This window comes from Drosophila pseudoobscura, chromosome X (genome assembly GCF_009870125.1).
Source record: "Drosophila pseudoobscura strain MV-25-SWS-2005 chromosome X, UCI_Dpse_MV25, whole genome shotgun sequence".
Lineage (NCBI taxonomy): Eukaryota > Metazoa > Arthropoda > Insecta > Diptera > Drosophilidae > Drosophila > Drosophila pseudoobscura.
Window position 1 is genome coordinate 13,780,723 of NC_046683.1, and position 13,750 is coordinate 13,794,472.

General features: G+C 44.1%; 5 protein-coding genes across 6 annotated transcripts; 1 reads left to right on the plus strand and 4 right to left on the minus strand.

Annotated features, from left to right (window-relative positions):
• Nucleotides 1–1,140: 1,140 nt before the first annotated feature.
• Nucleotides 1,141–4,732, minus strand: stas (Transmembrane protein stas). The gene is made up of 4 exons (XM_001354764.4): nt 4,024–4,732; nt 3,585–3,891; nt 3,195–3,323; nt 1,141–2,229 (listed from the first exon to the last, which is right to left on the minus strand). The coding sequence occupies exons 1-4, from the start codon at nt 4,103–4,105 to the stop codon at nt 1,722–1,724; spliced, it is 1,026 nt and encodes a 341-aa protein (XP_001354800.2). The 5' UTR covers nt 4,106–4,732; the 3' UTR covers nt 1,141–1,721.
• A 757-nt stretch (nt 4,733–5,489) lies between these two features.
• Nucleotides 5,490–6,655, minus strand: LOC4814741 (uncharacterized). Its single transcript, XM_001354763.4, has 2 exons — nt 6,490–6,655; nt 5,490–6,420 (listed from the first exon to the last, which is right to left on the minus strand). Exons 1-2 carry the CDS (start codon nt 6,570–6,572, stop codon nt 5,502–5,504), a joined length of 1,002 nt encoding a protein of 333 aa, XP_001354799.3. The 5' UTR covers nt 6,573–6,655; the 3' UTR covers nt 5,490–5,501.
• Nucleotides 6,656–6,798: 143 nt separating this feature from the next.
• corolla lies at nt 6,799–8,858 on the minus strand. The gene is made up of 4 exons (XM_002134059.3): nt 8,557–8,858; nt 8,187–8,477; nt 7,931–8,118; nt 6,799–7,862 (listed from the first exon to the last, which is right to left on the minus strand). The coding sequence occupies exons 1-4, from the start codon at nt 8,684–8,686 to the stop codon at nt 7,035–7,037; spliced, it is 1,437 nt and encodes a 478-aa protein (XP_002134095.2). The 5' UTR covers nt 8,687–8,858; the 3' UTR covers nt 6,799–7,034.
• Nucleotides 8,859–8,964: 106 nt separating this feature from the next.
• Nucleotides 8,965–10,175, plus strand: ND-24 (NADH dehydrogenase ubiquinone). The gene is made up of 3 exons (XM_001354762.4): nt 8,965–9,122; nt 9,253–9,771; nt 9,832–10,175. Exons 1-3 carry the CDS (start codon nt 9,084–9,086, stop codon nt 10,066–10,068), a joined length of 795 nt encoding a protein of 264 aa, XP_001354798.3. The 5' UTR covers nt 8,965–9,083; the 3' UTR covers nt 10,069–10,175.
• A 798-nt stretch (nt 10,176–10,973) lies between these two features.
• LOC4815079 (chromodomain-helicase-DNA-binding protein 1) lies at nt 10,974–13,081 on the minus strand. 2 transcript variants are annotated; one of them, XM_015186181.2, is made up of 4 exons: nt 12,244–13,081; nt 12,028–12,171; nt 11,435–11,910; nt 10,974–11,364 (listed from the first exon to the last, which is right to left on the minus strand). In XM_015186181.2, the coding sequence occupies exons 1-4, from the start codon at nt 12,871–12,873 to the stop codon at nt 11,343–11,345; spliced, it is 1,272 nt and encodes a 423-aa protein (XP_015041667.1). In that variant the 5' UTR covers nt 12,874–13,081; the 3' UTR covers nt 10,974–11,342. The 2 variants fall into 2 exon arrangements, with proteins under 2 accessions (XP_015041667.1, XP_001354797.2); XM_001354761.4 differs by having other exon boundaries at nt 11,040–11,364; nt 11,435–11,913; nt 12,244–13,078.
• Nucleotides 13,082–13,750: the final 669 nt, after the last annotated feature.

A 13,750-nucleotide genomic window follows, 5' to 3' on the forward strand; every position in this document is an offset into this window, starting at 1 on the left:
GACGCCTCTAATCCAGGAGGTACTGTGGCGACTAGAGCCGCGGGGTCGGACCCTGTTCGATAGCTGGTGGTTCAAGCAAAGATACAGGATCCACCGCCGCACACCCGACGCACGAGTCTTCGTAACTCTCGTCGGGGAAGAAAGGGGAGGGTGTAACGAACCTAAAAGGTTTCGATACAATCCGTCACCGACTTAGATGTTATTCTGCTGTTACTCTGTTACTCTGCTGTTAATCTGCTGTTGATCCGCCGTTACTGCTGCTAACCACGGCTCCCTCAATGGGCCAGCCACTCCTTACACTCTGTTTGAAGAGGGGCGGATCACAGGAGCTGGGTCCAGCGACGAGTGAGAAAAACATCCCAAGGAAAACGAGGGGGAACGTTGTGAGTTGCTGCGGACACCGCAACTCTACATACAACTCTCTTACATACATACATACATACTTACATACTCTACATACCCAATACTTAGTCAGTATGGCTCTCCTCCGGCAGACGCCGCTAATATTAAGCGACACGACAAAGAGTGCGTGCGAGAGAGACAGAAAATCAGTCTGAACATGTCGACGGGCGCTGTGTAGGGACCGAAAATTTATTTGTTACTTTTGGCTATAATAATAATCCGATCTAAAGCTAAATAGGGCTGGAATTGTGCAAAAAAATAATGCATCAATAATATATGGACATATCTACTGTTTATTCCCGATACTCAAAATAATCATAGGGTATATTCGATTTTTGGTGAAAATGAATGTGTGTAACGTCCAGAAGGAAGCGTTTCCGACCCCATAAAATTGATATATTCTTGATCTGCGTTAATAACCGAGTGGATATAGCCATGTCCGTACTGGCTGTCCGTCGAGTACCGTCGTGTCTGGATCATACAAATGTAAATCCGCTACTCCACTTGGACGCATTTTACACGACCTCTACACATCCAGGGAGCGCCATCTGTTGGAAGTTACATGAACCCAACCACTTATACATGCTCTTTAAATACAAACAGCTTTTGCGGCGAAAAGTGGAAATTGAGCTTTTGACGCACTGATTCCGCAGTGATAAAATTTAAAATTCCAAATTTAAATTTTGTTGGTGCCATCGCCTCTTTTTGACAAGCATAGATTACAAATGAGCTTCAAACGGGTTATCATTTTCGAACATTTACTTGCGCACATACATACAAAACAAACATACAGAAGTGTGACGTAACATTCAATGGATTTTCGCTAATTGATTTACTTTTACTTTTCTAGGGTAAATACTGCAATAGCACTAAACAAAAATTCACTAACTTAAAAACAATTCATGGAAATATATGATGCAAAAGTGTGTGGTAATAATATGTATGTAAGTATATAGAAAAAAAAGTGTATAAGAATTAATTAATATTAATAATAATAATTATCATAAAATAAACACAGATATTTGTAGTAGACTTAAGCATAGTGGATACCCGACGGTTTAAAAAATAGATCCTTCGCTCGTTTAATTACAAAATATACGGCGTGTATAAATACAGTTTATGATTTTTGTTTGGATTTTTTGTTTTGTTTTTGGAAATAGCATTTTGGGAAACTCCAACACGCCAGCATCGTTGGATCCTTGGATGTGGTATATTCGCGCAGTCGAGTGTCCCAGTCCCAGGCGCTCGGGTCAATCGGTATATGGTATGGGCATGTGGGTATGGCATGTGCATCCCCTCCTTAGCCCCCGTTAATGCATTTACGCCTCCTTCTTCTTAAACTTGTTCTTTAGGAGTCCGGGCAGGAGAGATGCGCAGGCACACACCGTCAGTATCCCCATCGAGGTCCAGGAGAAGGCCTCACTCGAACTGGTCATCTTCTGTAAGGTTTTGCCTGCCTGTATGGCGATCACCGATGGCGGCGCCACACCGCAGAACGTGCCCAGGGCGAAGGTGTGCAACGGCACTCCGATAACGGGCGAGGCCAGATTGATGAACCAATTCGGCAAAATTGGTGTCATGCGCAGGAACAGCATGTAGTTGAAGAGACTGTCCCGATACTCCTCCACGTGCTTCGACCATTCACTGGTCTTCTTTGGCCAGAAGTGACGGATAAGGCGCCGTCCCACCAGATTTGAGAGTGTGTAGCAGAGTGTGGCCCCCAGCGCCGAACAGAAACAGATCAGGAACAGGGCGATGGGGAACTTGTAAAGGAAGCCGAGTAAAATCGACAGGAATAGTGAACCGGGAATGGCGAATGTTTGTAGGCTGTACGAGAAGAAATTGTTAAGAGCGAGTTAAGGCATCCAACCAATCATACGATCTGATATACGTTTCGACAAAGGTTTTCTTAGATATACATATGCTATGCTATGACATCTTTTCTGTGTATCAGATTAAAGATCTGCCGCTGCTTAAGAGGAGGCGACGCGTGCTCGCTCTGGTTTTGTGCCGTTTATAAATAGATGTCAAGGCAGACGCTGCCAATTGACAATGGCACCCCCATCGGACCACATCTTCTAGAGCATGCCCGATAACGGCAAAAGCAAGCTATATCACTCGCACGCCTGCTGCTTTGAATAATTGCCAAGCAATCAACAGAATAAACCTATATAATCGAGCGCATATAAAGTTACGTGGGTGTTTGCTCTGGCTTTGGTTGGGGCGGCTCAGCTCTGGGCTCTGGCTGAAAACGCAATTGAATTAAATACAAGCTCAGCTGATTTCGCTGGAACTGTGTGCGTGCGTTTGTGTGTGAAAACAGTTGTCGAGCAAGCCAAAAGAATGCGTCACATGACCAAAGTCCAATCAAATGAGAGAGAGAGGGAGGGAGACTTTGATTTACAGACACGGGACGGAAATGGATATAGAGAAGCACAGTGCAGTTGTGCGCTCTTACAGAGCGCTTCCTGGTCTTCTGCCCACACGTAATTAATATGCAAACTATGCGTGCCGTGCCCCGTCGCTCGAACCGATCGTGCATAATCAAGGCGACCAAAACAAATGTACGGTTGACCGTGAATAGTAGTCGGATGGCGGTCATTCTGTCTGTTTTTGGGGGCAACAGCACTACTGCGACTATTTTGAGTAATCAGGTCAAGGTTATTGCTGACAGCAGCAGAAATCTATTATCTAATCGGAAACGTGTGCCCGATTAGTATTGCCCGTTCAGAAGATCTCTTCGAAGATTTTTCTGATTTGTGTGTGTATGTGTGTGTTTGAAAAAAGGATACAATACATAGGCGACAACTACGCCGAACATCACTTCAAAGTAATACATATCCTTGTAGCGATCGAGGACTTTGGCCAGCATTTTAGCATCTTGTATATCACGCGGTATTTTCAAATGTTTCTTCTCAGACCTGAAGAGAACAGAAAACAGAGAGAAAAAAGGTGTAAACAGGCCACATCCGAGTGGGGGTATTGGTGTGAGTGTGTGCGTGTGAGAGGTGGCGTGACTTGGCAATCATTCTATATGCCGTTTGTGTGTGGAATAAAACCCTCTCGCAAATCAACCGAGACTCACACACACCAACAGGCACACACACACGCACACAGATGTAGACACACATTGCAGGTGCACGAATGCGCTTTGGACACATCAGCATCATGCATTTACTCACTCATTCAATTCGGGAAATATTGCATAGACATAGCACATGGTCGCCACACTAGCAACGAATATTGCTGCAACAATGACTAGAGATTTCTTGGTAGCCTTTCGCTCATCCGCAGACATGGCCTGTTTTTGCGGTGTCTGCTGCTGTTGCTGTGGTTGTTGTTGCAATTCCTGTGGGGATTGCTGCTCCTGTTGCTGCAGGAGTTGTGCTAGCTCCTCCATCGGTGGTTTATGCTTGCCATTACTACGCATGGTTGTCGTTGTTGTTTTAGACCTGTCTAGATTCATCGTCGCCATCTTATCAGTAATGGCTGAAAATAAAATAATAAAGAAAAATAGAGAGGGCGGGTATTAGTTGCGTGTACACGCCTTGGGTTCAGTGGGTTCAGTAGCCCACCCACAGCTGATAAGCGAATGGGTGCTACCTGCACGCTACCACTTACCACCGTTAAGTGAAGATGTGGGCAGTGCATCGCCGTTGCCACTACCGCTGGCTCTGCTGTTATTCTCCATTCGACAGGCCATGACGCGTAAAGATTAGCTGTCTTTTTTTGTTTTTGTTTTTCAAATCCAGCTGCACGTAAAAAATGTAAGGGAGGGGCGGCGGCTTTCGGAAGGGTGTGTGTGGGCGTGAATCTGTGGTCTCTGGATGGTTTTATTTCCTTTGTACTATATTTGAGACATTTAGCATTTAGCGTCTAAGCAAAAATTAGCAACGGCTTTTGTTGTTGGACAGAACTGAATATACGTATATACATAAGCAATATATATATATGTATGTACGTGCGTATGTGTGTTTGCGGATCTCTGCGAAGGTATTTTTTTGTATATTTGCGCGCCAGTAATTGTTGGTTTCACGCTCCTTTTTGCTCTACGATGATGTTTGCAAGTGTGTATGTATTCCAGTCACAATTTAATCAATAAAAAAAAAACAAATTAAGGGAACTCACGAACACATATCTTTATTGCATCTTACTAGACCGAAAAACGACTGTTCACATTTGTACTAATTTAGTTTCTAAGTGACGTTGATCGCGCGGGCGCTGACGAAAATGCTCAATTAACATCACACACACACGCAATCCCTTTTGCTAAAAACAACAAAATTGTTTACGAAACACATAGCAGTGTGGCTTATCGATACAATATACGGTCTGACCCTTTGAAATATACCGAAATATACCGTAAATATAACGATGGACAAAATTAATTTAGCCCACTTAACTTGAGTAGACCCCGTATAATAATACTGTTTTTAAATTTTTCTTGTATACTCATTTCTCTTCTCTTTTTCTTCCTGCATCGTATATTAATACCCACTGGTCTACAATGGGTTAATCGTTCTCTGTCCATGATTGGAAATAATATCCCTCGACTTTGATATTCGGTTGAATATTACTAGCTAGCTAAACCTCAGAATTTCAATTATAAGTATTCTCTTTTATTAGATTGTTTATAAACCAACCAATAATGGATGGTGCACGAACGATTAAGACACAATTTTGCAGAAAACAATCGTTTCCCTGTATGTCAAACATATAGATATATGAAAGAAACGTTATGTTTTGCCAGCACCACTATTTACTCTTACTATTGCCCCTTACGCTAGCTGAGCCTGCAATGTATTTTCATTTTGAAGAAGTTTTCCTGTACGAACAATTTAAAGACGGAACTGATTTATGAACGAAATAAACTGACAAATAACATTTTTCGATATTATCAAAACCAATTTTCATAACCAATTATGTCAAAAAGCAGCTCTACTGTCACTATCGATGCTATCGATATTACCGCACAAGGCTGATTCATTCAAATATTTATACAAAAATTATCAATAATTATTATATAGTATTATAAAAAAAAAAAACATTTTAATTGTTTTAAAGTCTAAAATTGAAAGAGTTGTAACTAAGAATTAATATCATGTATTTTTCTCAGCCTTATGCTCTTTCAGCTTCCGATACAGCAATACCATCTTTTCGCGTTCAGTCTCCAGCATGGACCGCATGCCGATGGGCAGATCCTTGCGCTTGCCCTTCATTTGCATCTTTAGGGATACCTTGGGAGACTTCTTGGGGGTTTGGGGAGTGCCGGTGGGTTTGGATGCTATGGGACTATCAGCCTCAGGACTGGCGGATGCCTGCTGCCCCGGATCCAACAAGGATTTGAGCAGCAGATTCGACTTGCGACCGGGCCGGGCAGTAGTATCGTCTCTTGTCGCCTTGCGAGGACGTGTCTTTAACGATGGCGGTGCGTGTACAATATCTCCGAAGGCGAATGTATCACGTTTGTACTCCACAATCGGAGAATTTTCATCGTCGGACGACTTCTCTTCTTTGGCCTCCTTAAAGGCGCGCTTGATTAGCTCCTTGCTGGTCTTTGCATCCATGGTGGGCTTTTGGTTCGTCTTTTTGCGGCCGCCCTTTTTCCCTGCGTTGCGCTGCTCCTTCTGCTTCTGCTTGAGCAGCTCGTCAATTTCGTTTTTGGGCCGTTTCTGGACTGTTATTTCACCCGTCTTGGGGTTGCGTGTCACACTAACTCCGTACTTGGCCTCGTATTGGGCCTCACGCACCGAGGCATTGGTAATACGGTTTACGCGGCGCAGATAGTCCGTGTCCGTCTCATTGGCAAACTGCTTAATGTTGCGTGTGTTTTTCGAGGCACTCTGTTTGTCCGACGATTTCGTGGAGGACTTGGGCTTGTCCTCCTTCCCGATTTCGCCTAGTTTCAGTTTCTTGCCGGCCTTGGCCCCGTCTGCCAACTGTTGGAACTGCTTGAATTTGAACGAGACATGCTGTTCATCGCTCTTAGTAGGTGGATTGTTTGTCACTTTGGACAGCCTGAAGGGGAGGAACAACATTTCAGTGCTATTTGGGATGCCACGGTGGATTGGGATGGAATGGACTCACTTCTTTTCCCTCTGTTCTTGTTGCTTGAGAGGATCACGGATGCCGTGATGCTTGCGCACTGGTATTTTCCGTGCTCGAGCCATTATTTGTGATTGTGGGTCGAACTCGTGGTTTTATTTACGCTAAAACGTAGCAGCCTGGTCATCGATATCGATCAATGACTATCGATGTTTCACGTTCGTTCAGTGCTGAAAAGCGACTATAGTTGTTGTTTGAAATAATTGGCGCGAAGATGAATTTGCGTAGAAATTATAACATCAAATATTAATATTACGATTGAAAGTATTTTTTACAAGTGTTTTAATTAAAATTGTATCAAATATGAACTGAAGCTCTTGGTATTAGAAATATAAATATACTTAGGGTAGATTAATAAAGAAATTTGTGTTTCATAGAAACTTTTAAAATGTTGATTTTAAATAATTAAGGTAGATTTATGTATTTTGAATTCTGGTACCCACTTATTATGTTAATCAATGTATTTCTACGATTGTGAACCATTTAATGGCAGAAGGTGTGGCTGCTTATGTTGATCCAATCATGGGCTATAGGTTATATCCGTTCTTTGTCTCATCCTCGTTGTTGTCGTCGCTAAAGTTTAGCATGAAATCGTCATTGAGATCCAGGTTGTTATCGCCGTTGGATTCTGAGAAATGAAAGGAGGTGCCATTCGGGGTAATCATACTATTTGAGTCCTGCTGATAGCTTAACGGCGTCGAAGGACGCACAAACTGAGACTCCTCTGACTCGACCGCAACTGCTGTCTGTGGTTCCTTCTTTGTTCCTTCCGAAGTCTCTGCTTTACTATCGATTTCCATGACATTTTCCTGTTCGTGGTTTTCAAAGCTTGGAAATAAATTTGAAAAATCCTTAAAGCCCGGGGACGTGGACTTGACAACATTGGCGGCAATTTCTTGCGGGGCCAATAGTCGTATGTCGACAGCTGGGAGTATCTCCACTTGAGTAACTTTGGCCTTTTTTGGTCGAGTGGCCCAGTCCAAGTCCGTGTAAAAGTCCTTCAGGGAATCATCAATTGCTTTGGTGAATGTCGATCCCAATGCTCCGTCATCGTTCTCGTTGTTGCTTGAGGCGGAGCCAGCCGGAGACGGTGCAAAGTGCACCAGTTTGGTGGGACTTGCAACGCGCTTGCGCTCGCCCTCTTGCTTCTCCACCAATATGGAGCGCATTGGTGGCGCCTCCTCGCGATCTTCGAACTCCGGTTTCTTGGCGCCTTTGAGAAAGTCCGTGATAAAAGTCATGGCCGACTGCAGAATCATGTTGCTGGTCTCTGCCATTACAGAGGGACGTGCCGCAGGAAGGCGTTCTGCGGGTCTCGTCCACTTTTGAACATTTGTAATGCGCGGCTTAATCTTCTGTGGATGTGGAAATATGTGAATGGATAACGCTTCCATTTGACTTGAGCATTTGATCGGGTACCAACCTCATCTCGCACCTGGTGGATCTCATTTCTCAACTTGAGTATATAGACTATCTTCTTGTTGCGATAGGCTGTGGAGGATTTAATTTTGTTACTCCACTGTAGAAGCATGGCATGTATTTCCCTTTCGTTACGCAACAGCTCATCTGCGGCCTCATTCATGGTGCGCCGCATCTGGCGGAAATTTTGCACTAAAATGTGCAAATGGAAAATGGATATAGTGATTGCTCTTTTTGCACATATCGAACTCGAATATTACCAATTTGTCGACTCTCTAAGGCCGCCTGGCTCTCGTGAACGGTGCCGCATCGTTTTTCCACGTCTTTGATCTCCTCCATGACCGCCCCCTGCTTGAGGTGTACAGTTAATCGCAGAATGTCTTGGATTTGTGCTTCAGTCATATGGTTTTCTATGTCTAGGATACGGCCATAGCAGGCAGTCGCTATTTTCGCTGCCAATTCTGTCTCGAACCTGCACTCCTCCATGGATTTAGCCGCCTTTCTCACCAGTTTCGCATCTACTTTCTGATCCTCTAGCTGTAACTGTAGTCCTGTGTAGTAAAAAATGTTTGTGGGGGTGTGTGTGTATAAGTGCGGGAATGTGTTTATTTTATTGCAGAGCTTGCGTACGGTTTACGCTGTGCTTCAGTTTTTTATTGTGCTGCAGTGCTTCTTCGAACTCCTGCATAGACTGGCCTATTTTGGGATATCTGGCGCACATATTGCCCATGTGCGCCATTACTGCCGGCATTTTATCCATGTTTTCAGTTTATTTTAATTTCGTTTTGTCGCAATGGCGTCGTTTCGGTTAGGATTGAATTATATCGATAACTGTATCGATTTATCCTCTTCAGTACTGGAAAACGCTTAGCAAATACTATCGGTATTGTGGTTTTTATTGTTATTATTATATTTAATGCCAGAAAATACGGTAAAAGTAACGTTTTATAAAAAAAGAAACAAAAAGCTTTTAGTGCTTTTACGTGGACAATAATTTGTAACGCACGTATCGCTCTAATCTGGCAGCGCAGAACAGTGCTGTAAAGCGTGCACTGAAACAGCTGTAAGCGGTGCTTGTTGAAAACCGACTATATTTTCATATAACAGCAAATTTTCACATTGCCTTCGTAGAGTTGTTTCGACTGGGAAACGCTAAAATGCTGACGAGTTGTGCCTCGAAGACGCTGGCCGCCGTGGTAAGTAGCAGTAGCCCAGGGCGGCCCCACCACTGCCAGTGACACGGATAGCCAGTCGCCTCCGTGGGTTATATAATTTAGGCATAGAAAAACAATAACATTTAACATCCTGCCCATCGTATGTTTGCAGCGCGGCGGCATGCGCGCCATTGCCACCAGCGGTGTCCAGCGCAGCGACAATCTGTTTGTGCATCGCGACACACCGGAGGACAATCCCAACATACCGTTCGAGTTCACGGCGGAGAACAAGAAGCGTGTGGAGGCCATCATGAGCATATATCCGGAGGGGCACAAGCGCGGCGCCATGATCCCGCTGCTGGATTTGGCCCAGCGCCAGTACGGCTGGCTACCATTATCGGCCATGCACAAGGTGGCCGAGATCCTTGAACTCCCAAACATGCGCGTCTACGAGGTGGCCACATTCTACACAATGTTCTTGCGCAAGCCCACCGGAAAGTACCACATTCAGGTGTGCACCACAACACCCTGCTGGCTGCGCGGATCCGATGAGATCCTCGAGACATGCAAGAAGCAGCTGGGCATCGGCATCGGGGAGATCAGCAAGGACAAGAAGTTCACCATCTCCGAGGTGGAGTGCCTGGGTGCATGCGTCAATGCACCCATGGTGGCGGTCAACGATGATTACTATGTAAGTGAACAGTGGACAGCACATAATTAAAATATATCTTTAACCCTTTGTCTTTTGCAGGAGGATCTGACCGCCAAAGATATGCAGGATATACTGCGGGATCTGAAAGCAGACAAGATATCGCCACCTGGTCCACGCAATGGGCGCTTCGCTAGCGAGCCCAAGGGCAATCCCACATCATTAACCGAAGAGCCTAAGGAGGCTGGTTTCGCTGTCCAACGTTGCGTAGAATTTGGGGATGAGCCGGAAAACGACGAAAAAGGAGGGCCCGGAAAGGAAGCCCCCAAAAAGCCTTAGGTTAGGCTTCAGAGCAAATCCTATTCACAGATTGTCGAAGGAAAAAGTTAAATAAACGTTAAGCAACTCCAAGAAACAAGGTTCAACCTATAAATAATTGCTAAAAATTTACCCTTTTTTCTTACTTTATGTTGTTTATGGTTCTTTATATTTTGTGATTCGATGAAGAGCTAAAAGATGTTCCTATTACCTGGAAATTGTACAGAAAGCATTTAAGAGTCTAAAAACACTTCATGTCCTGCGATATGCTTATGTTTCCGTTTTTCCGTATATCATTTTTGGGTTTATAAGTATTTCCAGTAGTTCTCTAGAATTTTTTCTGTTCTGTTTGCCGTAAAAAAAGGTCCCATCAGCGGATCTCTGAGTCGAGCATGTGTTAGCAATTATAGGACATTCTCTTTTATGCTATCCGCTTGTGCGTGTCGAGTCGAGCATCAAATGGAGCAAGCAGTCGAATGGGAGCAAGGAAGTACGCAAATATTGTAAGAAATTAAGCTTGAAATCCCTTTTAAACCACGCTTCCAATTGCCTGTTCAACTTTAAAGAGTTGCCAAATTGGACAATCCATTGACGAATGGATCAAAAAGAGCTACGAAATTCCATTCAGATACGTTAACTTTGCTAATTAGACAACTTATTTGACAGTCGAAGGAGGACAGTACGGGAGGATTGTATTATATTGTGTACACACATTATTTTATTTATTAATTATACATTAAGAGGCGACTCGACTGCGCCCTACTATACTGATGCGCATACACTCTTAACACCGGTGTATATGCTTTAGAAGGGTAGTACTACGTTGATAGTGCGTTCAGATGCACTAAAATCTTACAAACTAGTGCCAGTTTACTCTTCGAACGCAGTTCTGGAACAGGCGCGGTGCTGCTGCTGTGTCTGATACGTGTGTCCTGTCCATGGCACTCCTCCACACACTCGCCTTTTACTCATAGTTGATAGATATTAAACTGTCTGTGTTGCATTCCATTTAAATTATTGAATTATTTGTTGTGGGGTCTGGTCTGTGCATCGAATGGGGTGAAGGGATTGTGTTTGGGATGTATGCTGGGGCTTGGATCTTCCTGCCAAGCCACAAAGAACGCCAGCGCAGGTAAAAAAAAAAAAAAAATCAATAATTCTAAAAAAACTCTACCCGGGATCTACATCTACATTCTTCATGTGTGGGGGGGTGGGGTTGTAGATGGATCTCCAGGGGAATTTATGCTGCAACGTGTTTCGTGTTTCTTCCTTCCTGTCCCCCTTTACGCCATATCTCACTCCTCTCCATAAAAGACGCTGTGTGCGAAAGACATCAGGCATTAGAATCGAGGAATAGAGGCTGTTGTTTTTTTTATTCTTTTCTCACCGATTCTTGGCTGCGGCCCGCTTGGACGAACGTTCGATGCGATTCGCTATATTAGTGCGTGGATAGCACTCGTTCACCAGTCGTTTGGTCTTCTTGGGCGCCTCACGGAGCTCCTTGGTTTCAACGTTACGCTGTGACACCAAGCCACGCTTGTATTTCTCGATCAGTCCTTCACAGGACAGATTCTTTTCGGGCTCCCATGTATCGTCTTTGGGCCCGAAACCCTTCCAGCGTATGCGATATAGGCCACCAGCATCAGCGTCCTCAATAAAATCAACGACACGCTCGACGACCCATTCCTTTTCGGGATCATCGACGGTGGACTTCTTGCTGGACGACTGCTTGCTGCTGGCTTCTTTTTTGCCAACAGATTTGCCGGCAACACCAGTTTTATTCGATGAAGTTTTTTTGGGCCTTCCGATCTTGCTGTCGCCATTGTCTTTGGCATGGAGCGGTCCGAATTGAGTGGATATTGCCTGCTGGATAATGCAATAATTGTATATAACGAGAGAGTGAAAGAGAGAGCGATAGAGAGAGAAAGAGACAGAGCGTTTTAGCGAGAAGGTTCGAGTTAGAAAGAGGCAAAAACGTACTTTTTTACGGAATTCCGCGATCAGATCATCGCAATTCAAATCAGTTTCCGGCTCCCAGGTGTCCGCGTCCAAATTGTAGCCCTTCCAGCGTATCAGAAAATAGGAGGCGCCACGCACCGTCCTGTGGCCAAGAATGGCGTCCACCTAGAAATTTACAGATTTTTTTAGGTTAAAGCAAACTCTAACGCAGAGCGACTGTCCCACTCTATCACTCACTTCGTACTCCAACTCTGTGTCGGCATCTTGCTGCTTTGTGTCAAAATCGTCATCGGACTTAGCTAAGGATTCGTCATCGATAGCGTCCTCGTAGTCATCATCCGAATCTGAATCTTTTTTGGCGGCGGCCGCCTTCTTTTTGCCATTGTTGTTCGATTTGCCCTTGGATGCCACCGATGTGGTAGCGGTGGCTGCCTTCGTCGATTTTGGTTTGGCCTGTTTGCGGGGCTTCTTGGCCGGCGGACCCCCACCTGTCGACTCGTTCGAATTGGAACTCTTGCTGCCATTAAGCGGAAGATCATCGCTGTCATCGGAGTCGCTATCTATGGACTTGGATTTCGACTTCGATTTGGATGTGCCGCCAGCGGAGCCAGCGACTTTGGTGGCGCCATGGTGGCCAACGGCGGCGCGCGAGCTTGAGGACTTGCGTTTGTGCTGTTTGGAGCGTTGCTTCTGGGAGGAGCTGCCGCTTAGCGAGGATACGGTGTCGTTCTTATCGGAGCTGCCGTCCTTCGAGTCGAGACCATCTTCGGAGTCGTCGGCGCCACCGCCGTTCTTGTGTTTGGCCTCTGCCTCCGATTTTTTGCGGCTCATCTCTTCAAGCACCTTCTTTTTACCCAATTTACCCATTACTACGGATGGTTGTGGATCGTTTGCAAGTTGTTTAATTTAATAACGTTTCCTCAGTGTCCACCTTTGAGAACACGGAGCTTATTAACCGAAAGTCCCTTCTTTTTTGCCGCGAAAAAAAAAACAGTAAATGTGAAGAAGAAAACGAGCTGAGTGCCTTAGTATTGGCGAATGTACAGTACTGTCAGTGTGAGCCTCAGAAAAATACCGAAAGTACGTCACAAATTTTAAAATATACCATACATTTTCTGATGAATTATTTGCGTTCAAGTTGCATCATATTCCTCGTTTTTGATATTCGATTGATTATTTCTAGCTAGCTCTGACCCTCAAATATAAACTTATAGTTTAATCCGATTGTTAAATTAATTTCTTACAAGACTGGTTAGATTGAAGTTTTCATCTTTATTGCATTGCTTATAAAATAAGGTTTGAGCAAAAATGGTAAAAAAAAATTTCCACTAAATGAATTTTTTTACATGGTAACTACACTCTAACTACACACATTTTACATATTAACTACATTTTTATGTAATTACCAAAAGCGCCACCTGAAGGGGAAATATGTATACGTTTTAAAAATGTTTGCCTGTTTATTTTCATATAAGTCTTATAGAATTGCCAGTGTGAAAAACCTCCGAAATAAACTCTTGCATGCCTTTGCTTTCGACATTTTTGAGAAACATTTTAGAGATTTTTCATTGATTCAAACGATCAGGAATTCGATGCTGATCACAAATTAGTATTCTATGTGGTCTGGGACATGGCTCTCAGTGGCATTTCTACACGGTTTCTACATTGAAGACGTATAAGTATAAGTACAATACGCATAAGCTTGCAGGGTGTGTGAGTTAGACATGATGGCAAGAAAATCTGT